General features: G+C 40.8%; 1 protein-coding gene across 5 annotated transcripts in view; it reads right to left on the bottom strand.

Moving 5' to 3' along the window:
- Positions 1-19,397, bottom strand: part of ST3GAL5 (ST3 beta-galactoside alpha-2,3-sialyltransferase 5) — a 49,494-nt gene that overhangs the window by 8,724 nt on the left and 21,373 nt on the right. For 2 of the 5 annotated variants that reach the window (XM_081068973.1, XM_081068974.1), the window contains 3 exons: positions 17,882-17,993; positions 4,881-5,224; positions 1,069-1,255 (listed from right to left, as the gene is read on the bottom strand). In XM_081068973.1, the coding sequence (XP_080925099.1) occupies positions 1,069-1,255; positions 4,881-5,224; positions 17,882-17,993 (643 nt within the window). Of the gene's footprint in view, positions 1-1,068; positions 1,256-4,880; positions 5,225-9,033; positions 9,259-12,986; positions 13,099-17,881; positions 17,994-19,397 lie in introns of those variants that run through there. The other 3 variants (XM_081068976.1, XM_081068975.1, XM_081068977.1) reach the window with 3 other exon arrangements.

The following is a 19,397-nucleotide window of genomic DNA, read 5'->3' as shown; positions in this document are numbered from 1 at the left end:
ATTCAGTACCTCAACTCAAAAGAGCAACTCTAAAGCATCTATTTATGAAGGTGGCATTGGACAAGAGGAGGAACTGCAGAGGCCATTCTTGTTTGTTTGGGGAAGAAATTCCTCAGAGAACTTTTTAGGGCCGAAAGCCACCATTGTGCCCAGGGAAGACTAAGCAAACAGAGCCAATTCAAGGGTATTCAGCGCTGTGAGTACCCTGGTCTGATCTGGCCCTCACCCAGTGTCCTCTCTCTCCACTCACTGTTTCCCAGTCCTGTGAAGTCTCTTGGTAACTGACTGTGAATCACTTCATATGTGCTTCATCTTCCAACTAGAACAACTTCCACCCAACAGAAAGTCCAGAAGACCATGACAACCTGTACAGAATCAAGCTCTGGAGATACAAAGTCTCCATCCTACAAAGCTTATGTGAAAAGTCTAATATGTCCTATCAATTTTGCAGACAGCCAGTTTGTGCAAGTGCATATAAGTGCACACACACTCATGACAGTTGGCCTCTAAAACATAATGCGAGAGACTATATAGTAATGTGATCATAATTGTAAAATAAAAGGAATATGACCAGGTGGGGGGCCATCCGCTCCACATCTGTCCCTCTGGAGGGCTGTGAATTTACTCCTACAAGAACACCACCAATTGAAGCATTTTTGGAGAATCTCTGAGAGTATTCCTTAGAGATTTTATGTATATTCTTTCGCATATCCTCAATAATGGTTTATATTAATCCATGTAAACCTAAATTCTGGAACGAGCCAAAAGCCATGTAAGTTCAAGTCTGGTGAATAAGTTGAGTCATCAACCTTAGTAATAGTGACTCTGGTCCAAAACTTGATATTCCCACTAAGTCATGATCATGATTTCTACATGTGACTCGATCAAGTTCTGAAAGCAATTTCCAGCAAGGAGTTCTGAAGGATTTCTATAAAGGGAGTGGTTATTTGACAGACAACACAAAAGTATGCATTCCATTGTTTGTTTAAAAGTAAAAGTCTATAATTACAACTAGACACGCCTTTACTTTTCACAAAGACATTTGATAGCTGAATTTCTAGTGCTTACCAGGGTTTCGTTTTTAACCATTGCTTGAAGCCAGTTGAAGTCGACACTCTTAAATAACACAGCAACAAACAAGTCATTAGAATAATATTCGAGGTCAGACAGTGGTGCACCCTCTGGATAAGTCATCCTTATAGTAGTTTTATTTCCAACATGCTCTGAATATCCCTCAACTGGTGCACTGTTTAATCTATTTAAATAAAAAGGACAAAATAAATTGACAAAGCAAGCCATCAACTATCTTATCACATAACCATAGAAACCCCCCATCCTGTTCTCCACACTTTTTTAGGACGGGGAATGAGTCTGTGGTTGGGGGTGGGGTGTCCCTGCCATTAGCCTGGTCATCACGCCTCCTAGTTCCGCCCTCTCCAGGTGCTTGGAGAATGCAGCCTTCAGTCAGGGAGGGACGCCCAAATCTAATCTCTGAATGTCCAGCAGTTCTCTCTAGTCCTGCCACTTTTAAGCCAATCCGATCATTACATTTTGGGCTTTCTCTAGGCACTAGTAATGCTTCCTTGAAAGCTTCCCATCATGCTTAGATATTAGTGGCTCTTGCCAGAATTTCAAAAAGGTAATCAGAGAGGAAAACCTAGAAACCCGGACAAGGCAGACACATGTGGCAGTTACATGGACAGGGTTGGACCAAGGCGGGCAATGGGCTCAGGTGCAACCTGTTCTAAAAGCAAGGTTTTGGGGCACTTGCAACTGTTAGATCAGTGAAGGCTTTACCAGGGTGGTGGTTTGCGGGAAAATTCTAAGAATTCTTCCCTAAGTAATGCCACTCACCAAGTCACACAATTTGTAGTCTGTTTGTTTCTTCACCTGTATTATGACACCTGTTCTTAATCTCTCTTTGCTATTTCACTGCCACTTCCTCATCGAGATCTCAGACACCTAACCCCTGGATTATTAAAAGATATCAGACATGACAACTAAATGCAAGGCACGATCCTGGGAACGGTTTTTCTTTCTAGTTCCCCCCTCCTTTTTTTAAAATAAAGGACATTAGTAGGATAACTTGTGAAATCTGAATAAAGACTGTAGATAAGCTCTACTGTATCAGTGTTAATTTCCTAATTCTAAATATTTTTTGTGGTTCTATAATAGAATGTCCTGATTCTTAGGAAACACACACTGAAGTATCTAGGGGTAAAGGAGCTAGATATTTGCAACTAATTCTGAAAGCGTTCAGAAAACAATAGTATATATGTGTGTGTGTGTGTGTGTGTATGTATTTATATATATGTTATATATATATTATATATATATTATATATAATATATATATATTATATATATATATATATAGAGAGAGAGAGAGAGAGAATTACAAAGCAGTTATAAAATGATAAAGCATTATCAATTGGGGAATCTGGAAAAACGGTGAATGGGAGTTCTTTGTACTATTTTTGCAACTTTCTGTTAAGTTTGGAATCACTTTAAGCCTGAAAGTTACTCAAAAAAAGCTTCGTAACTGATCTTCTCCCTCCTTATCACACTCAGTCACGCTTTCTCTGTCCCGTGTTCACTGGCCTCCCAGTGCCTAGGCATCAAATCCACGCCCCCCAGCCTGGAACCTGCCTGTACTAGGCACCTTCCCAGCCCCCTTTCCTGCCCTCCCAGGACCCCGCCCTCCTTCTGCCAGATGAAGCTCCTCACCCAGATCTCCCCGCCCGCCCTCCTCTTCCCTGAAGAGCCAAACCCCACTGTTGTGCTCAAGGCTGCCCTTCTCTTCCACATCTCTCCCCAGCCCAGAATGCGCACCATTGGCACCCGATTTCTCACTTCTTCTCCCACATCCCTGTCATGCACCATTAGATGGGCATGGGGTCCAGCCTGCCTCCCTCAGTGTTGTCTCTGCACAGAAGACTATTCAGCTGCTCCAGAAGGCCAGGGTTGAGGTGCTGGAAGCCTCAGAACCCCGCATTTGTAATGCTGGGGTCTGGCCTGGGCCCTGAGCCCCATGGTGTCCTCATCTATGACACTGGCCAATAGTGAAGACTTCACCGAGGAATGAGGATATCTAAAGCACCTGACACGCTGTGACACAGAGACAGCCACCAGTGAAAGGCAACAATTATATCTGTCTTCACCCCAACCTTTACATTCCCACTTCACATCATTCCTGCTTTCTGTTCACTGGGGACTATAGTACTCCTTTTGCCTTAAAACTCAGTTTTTAGCTGTTTCTTCGATCTCTTAGCCCTTACGAAAACCTGGTTCTTTTCTACAAACACCTTATATCCCCTGTGTTCTCCTCCTTAGCCCCCACCTTCCTACACATTCTCCAACTAGAGCTGCTAACATTTACTGAGCATTCACTACAAGCCTAACACTATTCTAACTGCTTTTAATCTGTTAACTCATCTTATTTTCACAGTCACTCTATAAGGTATGTGCTACTAGTATTGCCTCCAATTTCAGATGAAGAAATGAAGGCACAAGACAGTTAGGAAACTTGCCTGAGATCTCAGCTACTGGGGACAAAGGCATTATGTGAATATATCATCCCTTTTTTTTAGTTCAAAATATCTGAAATGGATCTTGTCACCCTCCCTCACTAACCAGAGGTTTTCCTCAACTCCATTTCTGACAGCCGTTCCACTATTGTCTTAGACACACAAGCTAGAAATCTTGGTGTCCTCTGACAGGAACTGTCAAACTATCAGAAAGCCCTGTAATCTACTTTTTCAATATACCTCTTCTATTTGATCCTTAGCCTCTAGTTCTTCTTTCTGTCTCACACCAGGCCCAAACACTACATGCTCTGATTGCAGCCTCTAAACCCAGGCTCCCACCTGTATTTTCTCCTGCCGTCAATCAAATCCATACCCTACTGCTGGACAAATTTAATTAAGACCCAACTTTCATCATGCTCCTGACTCTGCACACCCTTCAAGATAGGGGCAATTTACTAAAATGTATCAAGAGCCTTAAAAACACTCAAATATCTTTAAGCCAATACTTCTAAAAATTCTTGGGATTATTTCCAAGGAAATAATCAGAGATGTACATAAAGACGTATGTATGATATGAGAATATGCAAAGCATTTTCACAATAACAAACTGGGAACATTCTAAATGTCAGTAATAGGAGTGGCTAAATAACTTATGATACACTCATGTAAAGGAACAGTAAATTACTTAAAGTTAGCTTTCTAAAGAATATTTAATACCCTCAGAAATAGTTCCTAATGTTAAGTAAAAAAAGCAAAAGACTTCGTAAGAATATAAATGTATTTGTTAGTATGTGCATAGCACAAAAGTGGAAAAAAATAAAGCAAATTAATAGTAGTTGGTTATTTGCGCTATGAGAGTGGTATTTTCTTCCTTGTATTTTCTGTATTTTTTTAATCTTCAAGAATGAACATAATTTACTTATAATCAGAAACACAATTTTTAGCTGGCTAAACTAAGAAGAATTTAGGCTGGCTGCCTTATGGCCGGCCTGTTCAGAGTTTCCTGTGTGCTTCCTGCACCCCAACCAATGTGCTCACCCCCCATAGCTCTGCCAGGCAGCCCCTCCTCCTCTTAGCCCTGTCTGGCACGGATAAGCCCTCCGCTGGCTTATCTGAATCTATCCATCCTTCTAAACCTTACCTCCTCTGAAAAGGTTTTGCCAAATTAGGGTCAACACAGCAGTTTGGGGCATCTCATCATTTCATGTTTTTGTTTCAACTTCTCCAACAGTGAAGCCCCCTGATGGCAGGGACATGCAGTGCTGCCTGTTTCCCTCAGTGTACCTGGTGTCAAATTGAGCGACAGCAGTGCACTTAACTCTAGAAGAGAAAGGTTGGTTGAAAACCAATGTACCTTATCACAACATCGAACTGGTTCAGGGCATGGCCCAGGGCCAGTCCGTGGAGTATTCCGCCACTTCCGATAACCACACAACGCCTACAGCTCTTTGCTTTCAAATGTTCAGGAAAGTCGTGCTCAGGCAACAGTTCCAAGAGGGTCTGGACTTTACTGGAGAACTTCCGGAATCCAAAAGGAGGATCGTACTTGTACTCGGCCTCATTCACTTTAGGAGCTTTCTGCACGAAAGGCAGTAAGTCCATGCTGTACCTGTGTTCAAACAACTGTGCCATTGACTTCTGGGCGAACTTGGGGCGGCATTCCTTTCGCAAGACTTGCTGAGCATATTTCTGAGCTCTCTGGAATGGAATCATACCAATCTGAGTTTAAAATGCTCTCATGCATTAGAAATACACCCTTACAGATAACACTCTGACCTGTGATGTCTGATGCAGCTCCCCTTTTGATCACTGTCTTTTAACATAGAACGTCTGCTTTTAAGAGTTAATTTATGCTAGAAACTGGAAGGAAAAAAAACACCTAGGAGAATCACACTGACAAGGAGATAAACTCAACAAGAATATTTTTCATTGCATAAGTAAAGCAGGAGGGACCCCCACCTACCTACGATCCTGAAGGCTAACCTTGTTCAAATAAATTTGGGGGTAAAAAATCCCCAACTTAAGATTTCATGTGTTTAAGCTTTCATGTTTTATATAAAATACTCTCACATCCTAAAACACAGATGAACTTTGAGGACATTATACTACGTGAAGTCAGTCACAAAACGTCAAATACTGTATGATTCCGTTTATATAAGGTATCTACAGTAGTCAAATTAATCAAAACAGGAAGTAGAATGGTGGTTAACAGGGACTGGGGAAGGGGAAAACGGGGAGTTGTTTAATGGGTAGAGTTTCAGTTTTCTGAGAAATTGAAAACTTCTTGAAATCTGTTTCACAACAATGTGAATATACGAGGTCGGACAATTAAGTTCGTGAACTGATCCTAGAAAAAGTGCTACATACCTCATTGCAGAATATCATTACAGTCACCTTCGAAGTACTCCTCTTGGGAAGCTATGCACCAATGCCAGTACCTAGTCCACCCTTCAAAGCAATTTTGGAACTCTTTTTCTGGAATGGCCATCAGAGCTGTCATCGTATTACCCTTTATGTCCTGAATGTCATCAAAATATCTTCCTTTTTTGGGAAAGAAAGGAGTCATTGGAGGCCAGATCAGGTGAGTAGGAAGGGTGTTCTAATAACAGTTATTTGTTTATTGGTTAAACACTCCCTCACAGACAGTGCCGTGTGAGCTGGTGCATTGTCATGATGCAAGAGCCGTGAATTGTTGGTGAAAAGTTCAGGTCGTGTAACTTTTTTATGCAGCCTTTTCAGCACTTCCACATAGTAAACTTGGTTAACTGTCTAGTTGGTACAAATTTCTAATGAATAATCCCTCTGATACCAAAAAAAGGTTAGCAACATCATTGCAACAAGTTCACGAACTGAATTGTCAGACCTCGTACTTAGTCCTTAAAAATGGTTAAGACGGTAAGTTTTATGTTATGTGTTTTTTTACCACAATTAAAGCATTTTTCATATTTCAGGTTCCAATCTAGCAGGATGAAAAACAGCCTTATTCATCAGTTGGGGCAATGAGCTTCCTACAGTCTGGAATGCAAATTACTCTAACTGTAATCAGGGAACTATGTCATATCAACACAGAAGTTGCTTTAGTTTCATAAACAATTTTCCCTGTACATTAACATTTTGCATCAAGAAGGAACAACTACGAAATGTCAAGTATACTAGCCCAAGTGAATACAGCAAGCCACGAGGAACATGGCACCAATGCTCACTGGCCCCACAGTCTCACTCTTGGCTTAGTCTGGCTAAATACTGCCTCAGAACCAACCGCTGGGCAGGAAGTTCTCCCTCATCACTGTGCATTTTGTCCTCATCTCCACATTTAGCAGCTTGGGCTCTGCTTTCACCGCCTACCATCAAACTGCCTTCTCACACACACATACACACATAGATATTTTCAGGATTAAACATGTCTTCTGAACTGTGTCAGTACTACTATGAGGGTTATTATTGTTGTACATAATAATAAAATTATAATATAATTTTAAAAATATTATAAATATTTTAAAATAATAAAATTATAATATAATTTTAAATGTTTAAGCCAACTACATTTTTTTCAAAGCCTTGTTAATTTTATCATCTAATTTTTGTATAATAATGTTTTTTTGTATTTTTCGATTACAGTTGGCGTAACATATTATATTGGTTTCAGGTATACAACATAATGACCAGACATTTATAGAACTTACAAATAGATTACCCCAATAAGTCTAGTACCCACCTGACACTATACATAACTACTACAATATTATTGGCCACATTCCCTATACTATATTTTATACTCTTGTGACTATTTTGTAACCGCCAATTTGTATTTCTTAATCCCTTCACCTTGTTCACCAGCCCCCCAACTCTCCTCCTATCTGGCAACTATTAATTTGTTCTCTGTATCCATGAGTTTGTTTCTGTTTTGTTTGTTCATTTATTTTGTTATTTTATATTCCATGTAAGTGAAATAATATGGTATTTGTCTTTCTTTGACTTATTTCACTTAATAACCACTAGGTCCATCCATGTTGTCACAAATGGCAAGATTTCATTCTTTTTTATGGCTGAGTAATATTCCACTGAATATATGTACCACTTCTTTTTTATCCATTTGTCTATCTAGAGACACTTAGGTTGCTGCCATATCTTGGCTATTATAAATAATGCTGCAATAAACATAGGGCTGCTTGTATCTTTTTGAATTAGTGCTTTGGATTTCTTTGGTTAAATACCCAGAAGTAGGATTGCTAGGTCATATAGTAGTTCTATTTTTAATATTTTGAGGAACCTCTACACTAGTTTCCATAGTGGCTGCACCAAATTACAATTCCACCAAAAGTGCACAAGGATTCCCTTTTCTTCACATCCTCACAAGCACTTGTTGTTTGTTGACTTCTTGACGATAGAAATTCTGACAGGAGTGAGGTGGTACCTCATTATGGTTTTAATTTGTATTTCTCTGATGATTAATGATGTTGAGTATCTTTTCATATGTCTATTGGCCATCTGTATGTGCTCTTTGGAAAAAGGTCTATTCAGGTCCTCTGCCCATTTTTAAATTAGAGTGTTTGTCTCTTTGGTCTTAAGTTGTATGAGCTCCTTATATATTTTGGATATTAACCTTTTATCAAATGTATCATTGGCGAATATCTTCTTCCATTCAGTAGGTTGTCTTTGTTTTGATGGTGTCCTTTGCTGTGCAAAAACTTTTCAGTTTGATGTAGTCCTATATATTTATTTTTTCTTTTGTATCCTTTGCCCAAGGAGACAGTTCCAAAAAAATATTACTAAGAGCAATGTCAGAGTTTATGTCTACATTTTCTTCTAGGAGTTTTATAGTTTCTGGTGTTATATTTAAGTCTTTAATTCAAAATGTGCTTAAAACAAATTGTTTTTAAAAATCTTCCTCCCTGACCACCTCAGGGATACTGTGGATACCTGATCATGGCATTGTACATCAGAAGCTAAACATTAATGAATGCCAACTATAATTTTATATATATAATGTGATGGTTCAGTGTGAGGTCGGAGGGATAGTGGATGGGGGGAGGGGGGTTCACAGTATGAGGGATATAAATGATGAACGTCTAAGTATTACCTTGTTTTGTACACCTGAAACTAATAAATAAATTAATTAATAAAAAAAAAAAAAAAAAATCTTCCTCCCTGACTTTATTTTAATAATTCAAAGGTAATGGCAATTTAGAGATGTGAGATAATTAAAAAAAAAAATCAGGGGCCGGCCGGGTGGCGCAGGTGGTTAGAGCTCTATGCTCCTAACTCCGAAGGCTGCTGGTTCGATTCCCACATGGGCCAGTGGGCTCTCAAAAACCAAAAAAAAAAAAAAAAAAAAAAAAAAAAATCAGAGGCAAACGATTAGAATGTTAAATAATGAGAGATTTCACTACATTGTCCAAGATTTTACTGGATTCACTGGTAAACAAAACAAGCTAATTTTTAAAAAGCTAATTTTTAACCTTGATGAAGTGACACTGTGGCCAAGATGAATATTTTCAACTCAATACCTGTACATCTTGATTTAGCTTCTGTATTACTAGCATCATCTGCTTCTTGGCCATCTTGATAAGATCCTCTTGGGCAATGTTTTCAGCCTTTCACTCCTCAGGGAGCCTGCTAGTCAGGATTCTCTTCACCTTAGATTTCCCGGGGAATAGGATCGTCCACGGCCAGCTGCCCTCTGTGGCCCTGCAGCCCAGCCGCCACCACCTCTGTACTTCTGTCTGCAGCTGCTATAATAAATGTTTTGTAGAAACACATCTATCATATTATAGCAGAATTGCCCATGCCATCAACTTTAAAAAAAAAAAAATTAGTTTCAAAAAGTTATTAGTACCTGGGAAGATCACACTGTCTACATCTTGGGACTCCAACCCTGGTTCTGACAAGGGGAACTTACTGATATTCTCTGAGCCTCAGACGACGCTGCAGACACTCTGCATAGTCAACAACACCTTGGAAGTCCATCTCTGATAGCGTCACTTTGTGTGCTCAAGGGGGCATAACCGGTGAGGGCTAAGCTGGCAAGCTAACCTGGGCTGATTACTTCCCAAACTCCAAAAAACCACAGCCTCTGCAGACAGAGAGCAGCACACAAACTCCGCCCCTGAGAACAAGAGTCTGAATACGAATTGGCATCTTCACGAGGAATCCGTGGGAAAGCCCGGGAGGAACCGGTCACGACCTGCAGCAGCCCCAGAATGGAGGGCCAGCCGCTGACCCCACAGGCCCTTCACACCTCATTGCTGGGGGCAGGGCAAACAGAGAAGCTGCCCGTACTACACACACTCATCTCTAGATTCTGGGCCTGAAGGTTAGGGACAGCAACTTTTAGAGAACAAAGGTCTAATTCTTCACTGCAGAATGACGCCCCAAGCATCTGGTTTTACAAATCTCCCAGGACAGAAGGGAACATGTGAGAAGTGCCAAGAGAGAGACCTAACGAAGCTGACTGACGGACTCACGACTGCAGAGAGGTCGGTGATCAGCTGGAAACCTGTGTACGACACTGCTGGGCTGCCAAATTTTCTCTCTAGAAGTTTCATTTGGAAGGAGTGAAATTTCATTCCATTTCCACTTTGGCAATGAGTTCCATTTCAGGCTTCAAACTTAATTTTCTAGACTGGGCAGAGCACAAGGCTTAGAAGTGTCTTCAGTGACCCCTCCTGCGCCTCATTCACAGTGGGCACAATCAATCAATCCCCAGCAAATAAACGTTCCAAATGCCACTAGAAATGTTTAAAGTCACAGCAATTCTTTTTCTTCTTTTGTTTCAACTCATTCAAAGATGTATAATAAACCCCGAGAGAGCCCCCAGAATAATTTCTTCTAACCAGAAACTTCCAGCTTCTCTCCTCCCTCTTCCATGCTTCAAAGCTCAGAAGAAAAACGGCTTGGGAGGAGCACCTCACCTTGCAGGGCTGTGATAGAGGAACACTTTCATCTTCTTTGCTGCAGACAGCTCCAAAGCTGGAAGCCAAAGCAGGCAAACAAGGAAGGCCGTGGGGGGTGGGTGAGGGTGGGTGGGTAAGGGTGTCTGGATAGCATTGCCCAGGGTGAGGCCCACTGGGAAGCAGAAAATGGGTGACTCTCAAAGATATAGGAACTTCCACTTCTTTCAAATCAAGGCATAGAAATGAGGGCTTCAGTTTTTAAAAGTCTTCCAGGCTAAGCTTGCTGGCTGCCCACAATTAAGAATAAACAGACATCTGGTAGTTCCAACTGTCAATGATGTGATTTGCCACGGAAAATCAGTGTGAAATTTCACCAAAGAGTATTTTAAACAAAACCAAAGTATGTTGCCTTTTCTTTTATATCCCACATATAAGTGAGATCATATGCATACAGTATTTGTCTTTCTCTCTTTGACTTTTTTCACTTAGCGTAATACCCTTGAGGTTCATCCATGTTATTGCAAATGGCAGGATCTCCTTCTTTTATATGGCTGAGTATTATTCCATTGTATAGCTGTACCACTTCTTCTTTATCCAATCAAACAAATTCATAGACACAGTAAACAGAAAGGTGGTTCCCAGAGGGGAAGGGGGATGGTGGGGGGATGAAGAGGGTAAGGGGTCAAATATATGGTGATGGAAGGGCACTAGACTTTGGGTGGTGAGCACACAGTGCAATATACAGATGATATATTATATAGTTGTATACCTGAAACTTATATAATGTTATTAACCAAGGTTACCCCAATACATTTAAAAAAACCATCAAATGGTTTAAAAAAAAAACCAACATAATTTTCCTCAGGAAAATCTCCACTTTCATTTCCACTTCATAATTTTTAAGCTAATTCTCTTCAGAAATATAGGTAAGTTGCATCATTCTTAGTAAAAGGCAATGTTCTCATGTATTTATTTATTTAAATCCAGGAGAGGGCACAGCATTCAGGTTGAAGGAGAGTTTGGGATCTGGAGCTAATCAAACTTGGATAGGAGCCCAACTCCGCCACAGACCCCATGAACTGAGGGTGTAAGTTACCGTATGACATTTTCCTTTCCACGTTTGTAAACTTTGGCCCTGCTCTCTTCCTCACAGGGCTGCTATGATGCCTAAGCATTGGCACTGTGCCTGAAACGTGTGAAGACCTGAATACCATCTTATAAGAACAACAACTATTGGCAAAGCTGTTGCTACATTTAACTCACATTAAAGTTACCTGTCCATAATTTTTACTTAGTTAAAAGCAGAAAAAATTTTGAATAACCGAGTTACAGAAAGACTACCACAGGAAAAGCTCAACCAGTCATTGGCATTGACTACCGAGAGAATGAGAGGGACTAACTTGGGAGATGAAACATTCTAAAACTGGATTGTCGTGATAGAGGTATAACTGTATAAATTTACTCATCAAACCATAAGCTTCAAAGAAGTAAAAAAAAAAAAAAAAAAAGAGGCATTTTGTCACAATAAGCCGTGAAAAAAATCAGAGATTGAGGCCTAGTTCTAGATCTCTTTAACCAGTAGTGGAAACTTGGTGAAAGCATGTAACTCTAGGTCACGGCTTCAGCTTCCTCGTCTCTGTGATATTTATTCAAAGATGGTCTGGGGAAACGCAGACAGCACTGAGGAGAAAAAAGAACTGGTTTGGAAGTGCGAATGCCTGGACTGATTTAATAACTCAGCTTGGGGTTACTCTGCTTACTTTAAATACGTGAGTGTAGGTCTGCAGAGTCAGAGAATAAGTAAATTGGGCCATAATTAATTACACAACACAGAATGCAGTCCCCAGGGTGATATGTGGTCTTTGGCTCTCTGAGAGGAGGGAGGGCCAAGTTCTAATTGCTGCCACCACGCAGCCCAAACCTAAATTGACATGAATGTGCCCTCATTGTCCCTCAAACATCTTGTAAGCGCAATTTCAATCTGAATCACACTTTCAAAGTATCCAAGCATCCCTGCAGAGACCACTGTTAGCCTTTTTAAAAAAGTGGCACATTAAGGGATATCTTTAAATAGAAAATATAAAACTCACAACTAATACTTCTGTCATATTACTACCGCAGGCCAGGTCCAGTGCAACCTGCAAATTCTCAGAGCCCAACAGGGTCAGCAGCGTTCCACTAACACTACTAGTTGCTGAACGTCAACAACCAAGGCACCAGGGCTCCACCCTCATGGCTTTGAGACCCTCTTCTACTAAGATACATCCACAATAATTCAAGTTTGTCCAAAGGCTTTGGTGTTAAGGATCAATCTCCACAGGTAGCCTGGAGGCAGCATTTTCTCTGTAGAGAGCTCATACTGAACATCATTTCACAGCCATTCTGAACATGACCACACCAGTCAGCTTCCTGTGCCCTTTACTCTACTCTGGGAACTTGACAGAGGGTTTCTGTTGTTTTAAGGATACACAACCAGATATCAAACTTAGGAGCTGCTTAGTGTGGCATTCAAAGCCTTGCACTCACTGGCTCTTTCTCATTTTCAGTCTCATTCTGCTATTCCCTACCTCAAATCCTCAGTGCTATCCAACTCTTGCTTTCCTCTAATTTGCAAAGCCTTCTTTAGGCACGTGCTGTTTGCGCACACTTCTCCCTCTTCCTGGAATGAAGCTGGACAACCTGTGTGGACCATTGTGAAAAGTGGCATTTTGACAGGGTTAACAATGTTAAAAAGCTACATTTAAAAAAAAAGTCTCAAGTTATAGAATAAAAGACACCCCTAATTCCAACATGGATATAGCAGGCTTTCACTTTCCACTTTATTAATTTCTGAACTGACTGGAACTTTCACAAATATGTGTGACTTAAACAACTGCCCCTCTAGTCCTCCCTCTTTCCCCACTAATTACAGGGGACTTTCTACTTTATTCATTTCTGTGGTATTTAAATTTTTGCAATGTTATTTTTATCACTGGAAAAAATAATCTTTTAGAAATCTTTTAGCACTGGGCTGATGCGGTGGTCACCGTGGGCTGCCGCCTACTGGGTCTGAATTTCCCTCTCCTCTGCAGGTAACCGCAGTTTTACTCACCCCTCCTCCATTCAGGCAGTGGGCTTGCAAGGCTGACCCCATCCATCAGGTACTCCCATCCCCTTTGTCAGTGATTGGTCAGGAATCCTCACTGGAGCCAATCAGGGCAGGGTACTGGTAGCTGTCAGAGTCTGTTATCATTGGTCCAGCAGCGAACTGTACGTTTTAAAACTGGCCCCATAAGCCAAAGTGGAGGACTCATATTCCATGGTTTAGTGCCAAAGTGATGGGGGAGTTTTCTGTCTACTGTCTACTGGTGGATATAGAGAGTTGAACAGTAGGTGTCTGCTACTCCTCAAAGGGATTTTAAACTTAATGTATGTTACTGAAAGTACTCAAACAATTGCCTGTTGTTTAACTGTCGATTTTCTGTACAATTTAGAGTTCAAAGATGAAGACACCACATTGTGGTTCAAGTCATATCTCCTCTCCCTCTGGAGTTTAATACACGTAAGTATATATATTCATTAATGTAAAATGTTAGCACACGCTCGCTAACTCCCAAAGGCTTGTTTGGTGCACAGTGAGGAAGACAAATATTAAAATACTACAGTGATAAGTGCTATGAATTGGCACGAATAAGGCTTCCAGAAGACAGAAAGAAGGATAAGCAGAGAGGACTTCTTAGAAAAGGTAAGCTCTGAGCTGAGATTTGATGTGAAAGATGAGTAACAGAGAGGCAAAAAAAAGGGAAGGGCTGCAGGCAGAGAAGAAAGAATGCAGCAAACACAGGGGAAAGTCTTTTCAACAAATGGTGCTGGGGCGATTGGAGAGCCACACGCAAAAGAATGAAGTTGGATCCCCTACCTCCCTCCATATATAAAAACTAACTCAAAAAAGGATCAAAGACAAACTATAAAGAGCTAAACTTTAACATATAAAACTCTTAGAAGAAAACAGCATTAAGCAATGTTTTCTTAGGTGTGACATGAAAAGCATGAGGAACAAGAGGAAAAATAAGCAAACTGGACTTCATCAACTTTAGAAACTTCTGTGCTGAAAATCAGCATCAAGTGAGAAGCGACGCAGCACATGCCCTCTCCGTGCCATGCCCCTCCCCTCCCCATGGCTGCCTGCCCCAAGTGGCAGAGCACGTGTGCTGGCAGCACAGCGGCCTCCTCGCATGTGGGCAGAGCTACCTGCAGCTTCCAGGACTGGAGACTCTGGCATCAACTGGCAGGGGCCAACCTGGCAGCAGTGGGTTCTAGGTCAATGGCCTCTAAGACTCTATTTGGATTCACTGAACTAGGCAACATGCGGAATCCAATGACAAAAGAATTTCACGAAACATGGCTACCCATTCATGATTTATGATGTGTTCCCTGACGCATGCAAAGAGTTTCCAGAACTCTTTGAAGGGGTAGTGTCTTCACTAGCAGATGTAGCTGAAAAAGCTGACAGAATTATTACAACGTTGCCCACCATATAAAAGTAATATTATTACCACATTATAGTAATAAAAGCTTATTCTGGAGCAAATAGAATTATAAAAAGTGTGAAGGAAGTCTCACTATTAACAGATTCAAGTACTATTGATCCTGTGGTTTCGACAGAATTGCCTGAGACGTTGAGAAAACGGGAGCAGTTTTCATGGCTGACCCTGTTTCTGGTGGTGTGGGAGCTGCTGGGTCTGGGAACCTCACGTTTATGGTGGAAGGAACTGAAGATGAAGTTGCTGCTGCCCAAGAGTTGCTGGGCTGCAAGGGCTCAATGTGGAATACTGTGGGGCTGTTGGGACCCAGCAGGCTTGACAAAGATCTGCAACAACCAGGTCTTATATTAATTTTTGCTCCAAAAGATGCATTAGAGCTGATTGTCCGGCTAGGTCTTACTTTTGGGGAAACATGGTATTTTTTTATAAACACAGTCACGGTTCTCAAATAACTTATACTTTAGATGGGACAACGAAATGCTTACATAAATTATTATAATACCTGATTAAGTCTGGTAAGTTTCTGAGGAGCTTCAAAGTACTGTTGAAGTCCAATTTGAAATTCACTGAGTTGGGGACTAGTGGTGCCCGCAAGCCACATTCAGAACGGGGAAAGCCCCAAGTTATAAAACCAACCTAAACTTTCCAGCCTGGTACCGTCAAATTGCAGGGAACCACAGAATCTCAGGGCTAGAAAGGATCTGAAACACCCCTGAGCCACCCACTGTCGAGGCCTGAATTCTACCTACAGACTCCCAAAATAGTTACCCTGGCTTTGCTGAAAGAACTCTAGCGTTGTGCCAGAAAGATGGGCCATGTATTCCATCTTTGGATGTCTTGAACCGTCAAACCCTTCTCCTTTCAGCTTGGCTGCCATCCCGTGGTCCACATCTCTGCCATTAAGGCCACGGAGCAGGGCGACCCTTGGGCTAGGCCTCTGGCATATTGACAGTCACTGCTATATGTTCTGCACCAGGTCTTCTCTCCTTCAGGCTATGCAGATGTTCCCATCCCTTCAAAGGGTCCTCAGGGACATGGTCTTGAGTCTCTTCTCTGGTCATTCTCAGAAGTCGCTATGATTCCTTGGCAGGAACCTTAGAGAGTAATGGCCATATTGTTCAGAGCACTTGTCTGAACACTGCAGAGATAAGCAGACCATCCCTAATCTATTAATGCAGCTTAAGGAAAATGGCCGTAGGCAGCCACGGCACAGGCCGGCACACATGGCACTCGCTGAGTGTGCACTAAAAACTGCTAAGTTGACTTCACCCAGAGTGTTACTAAACCACATCTTCCTCATCTTGTACTTGTGAAATGGTGTAACCAAACCTGTACAGAGAGCTCACATTTTTCAGTTAACCCTGACTTGAGAGAAATGATCTTTGCAGCTGGTCAGGGGGCCAACACTGTGCAAGAGGACGCATAGAAGATGCATGAAGAGTGCAGCAAATAAACTGAGGGAAGGGTCAACAGAGTGCAGTAAGGCCTATCAAGTGTCATTCTTCTGGGCCTTTCCCAGGAGACAAAAAAAGAGACAAGATATCTACAAACTTTATCCAAGAGAGCTGTGAGTGGCCTTGGAATTGAAAGGGCTCTGGGGATGTCCGCAAAGCCAGCCAGATCAGGAGAGGAATAGCCTGAGCAGAGGCTCCAGCAAAGCAGATGTGCTGAGGAGATGAAATGAGTCAGCGAAAGTCTGAGGGCAGACACAGCAAAGACAGGAAGGCTCTGCTATCAGCAACACCGAAGACACAATGGGTCTGCAGAGACCGAGCTGGGTATTTAAAACTGAAGCGCTGTCCTTCAGTTTGCATTGACTTGTTTATACCTGTTTTGAGACACTTAGGACAGACAAGATTAAGTCAGAAAACAATTTAGTAACTTGCCCAAGGTCTCAGTGTTACTAAGTGGCATTTACATTTGAATCTGGGTCTGGAACTTAAGCTCTCTCCGTTCTGCATCACACTGCCTGCCACTCCGGGCTTCTTCTCTGTGGATATTCCAGACCCAGGCAAACAGCAGAGTCATCAGAGGCTCAAACTCAAACTACACTGCTGGGTCCAAGCGCTGACTCCACCCCTTTCTAAGGTAACCTGGGACTCGTGACTTAATCTCCCTGCTCCTCCATTTTCTCAGCTGGGAGCTGGGAATAATAATAGTACCAACATCCACAGGACTGTTCAGAGGGTTAAATGAGCTTGTATCACTAAAGCACTTTCAGAACAGTTACATTCTACACACTAAACTAGATTAACTAGATTAGTTAACTAAACTAGATGTGAACTTGGGCAAAGAGTAGATCTTGCCCAAGTAATCTAAAACCAAGTGATAGATCTCCCAGGCCACCCTCTCTAAAATGGAGAGAATACGAGGGTATCTCCCAGTCATGATGATAACTATATGAGATAATACTTGTAAAGCACCTACATATATGTTTGGTTATCATTGTCACTAGGCTACTTTACTTAAAATTGTCTGCTCTTTCATCCAGGGCTGAACATTATTGGATAATTTAACCACTCAATCAGTGAAATCAACATGTCAATTGATCTAGAAAGATAAATATAAATTGAAGGAAAAATCTTGACATACAATGTGAAATTATTAAAAAGAAACATGAAACACAGGAATGACCGGGGATACCAAAAGAAATTCTTCCCATCTATTTTAAGCAGTATTGTGGCATTTTAACGACATGACAAGTGTTCTAGAATGTGCTGACTGGAACTCACCCCCTACTTCATGGCTTCAGTGAACGGGGAAGAATACTGCGGGTTGGGTGGGTTATCCCGGATTCTGGTTTTGGAGTGCTCAGACTAAGTGATTTCTTTGTTTATAACTCATGAACATTTATCTATAATACTTTAGAGATGATATTACTGTTCAGGTGTATGCTTGGAAATGTTTTAAGTTTAAACCACACCCGTGGAATATCTAACCTTTACGCGGTCAGGGTCCACATAATGCACTTTTTTCATATCACATTCTTCAGTAGTATAGTTTAACTTGAGGATATAAAGGATCCATACTCCAAACACAAGCAATATACACCTAGAAAAAAAAATTAGGGATAATGATGCAGCCATGGGATAATCAAGAGAAATCACGTGAAATAAGTGAAAACCTAACCCAAGTTGAGTTTGCCTGCTGTGCAGCACGACCTGCGTGGTCAAGTTAAGGCACTCTGTTTTATTTCCTGGCAAGACAAACTAGTCATTTATGACTGTCTTTGTACAAGTAAATATAGAAAACAACTTTCTTTCCACGAAGGCACCATAATGAAATCTGAATCAAAATGCAGATTAACTGGACTTAAAAAAAACCAAGTAATAGATTTTGAACTACAGAATCTCACCTTCAATTTTTTGCCACTTTAAAATACTGTCAACCCTTCAAATGCTATCTGATTCCACTCTATGAAATACGTAATATAGTCAAAATCACAGAGATAGAAGTAGAGTGGTGGTTGCCAGGGACCAGGAGAAGGGGAAATGGGGAATTAGTGTTTGATGGGTACAGTTTCACTTTTTTTTTTTTCAATTATGAGTGATTTTTATTTTCTTTTTACTCTTAGGTCCCCACTTTTTGCAAAAATATTTCATTTGAAATAGAAAATAAGAAAAGAATCTATTGTGTAGTTACAGGTGAAACAGTAATATTTGTAAAATTAATACATACATTTTTGTAAAATTATATATTAAATATGTACATATATCATACGAATATTATTAAACTTCAGCTATCATTTTGATACTTTTAAAAGTGTATCATACTGTTATTTTGTATTTAATTACTACTATGAGCTAATACTAAGCTAAACATTTATTTTTAATATGCATAATTTTATTTAATTTTTCTAAGACCCCCTAATAGACAGGTGTTGTTTTCATCCCCATTTTACAGACTTGCATAAAGTTGAACAGTTTCTAAGAGGCGCGTCAAGACGTGCATCCAGGCAGCTTACACCAGACCACAACCATACTCTCTGTCAGCACCTCAGTTTCACTTTTACAAGACGAAAAGAGTTGTGGAGATGGACGGGGTGATGGTTGCACAACAATGTGAATGTACGTAATGTCGCTAAACTGTACCCTTAGAAATGGTGAAGATGGTAAATTATATGTTATGTGTATTTTACCACAATAAAAGAAATTGGGGAAAAGATACAAAAAAAAAAAAAAAAAAGGAAAAGAAAAGACCCAATTTACTCATTATTCCTCTAAAGAATGCTACCCAGAAATGAGCTGACTAAGGTGAGATAGTACCACCAGTCAGCCTTAAGATTGTCTACAAAAATAGCTTTTAAAGAGCTGATAAATTCACACTATTATATAGTTTAAAACACATACAAGCACACTCACTCACAGGATTAGGAGAGAAGAACTGAGTCTAGAAGCAGGTGGGACACACACACATAATTTCTTACATACACAAGACTGGTAACATTGGTTATCT

This window comes from Rhinolophus hipposideros (genome assembly GCF_964194185.1).
Source record: "Rhinolophus hipposideros genome assembly, chromosome: 12".
NCBI lineage: Eukaryota > Metazoa > Chordata > Mammalia > Chiroptera > Rhinolophidae > Rhinolophus > Rhinolophus hipposideros.
The sequence above is the reverse complement of the archived record's forward strand: the minus strand, read 5'-3'. Positions and strand labels throughout refer to the sequence as shown.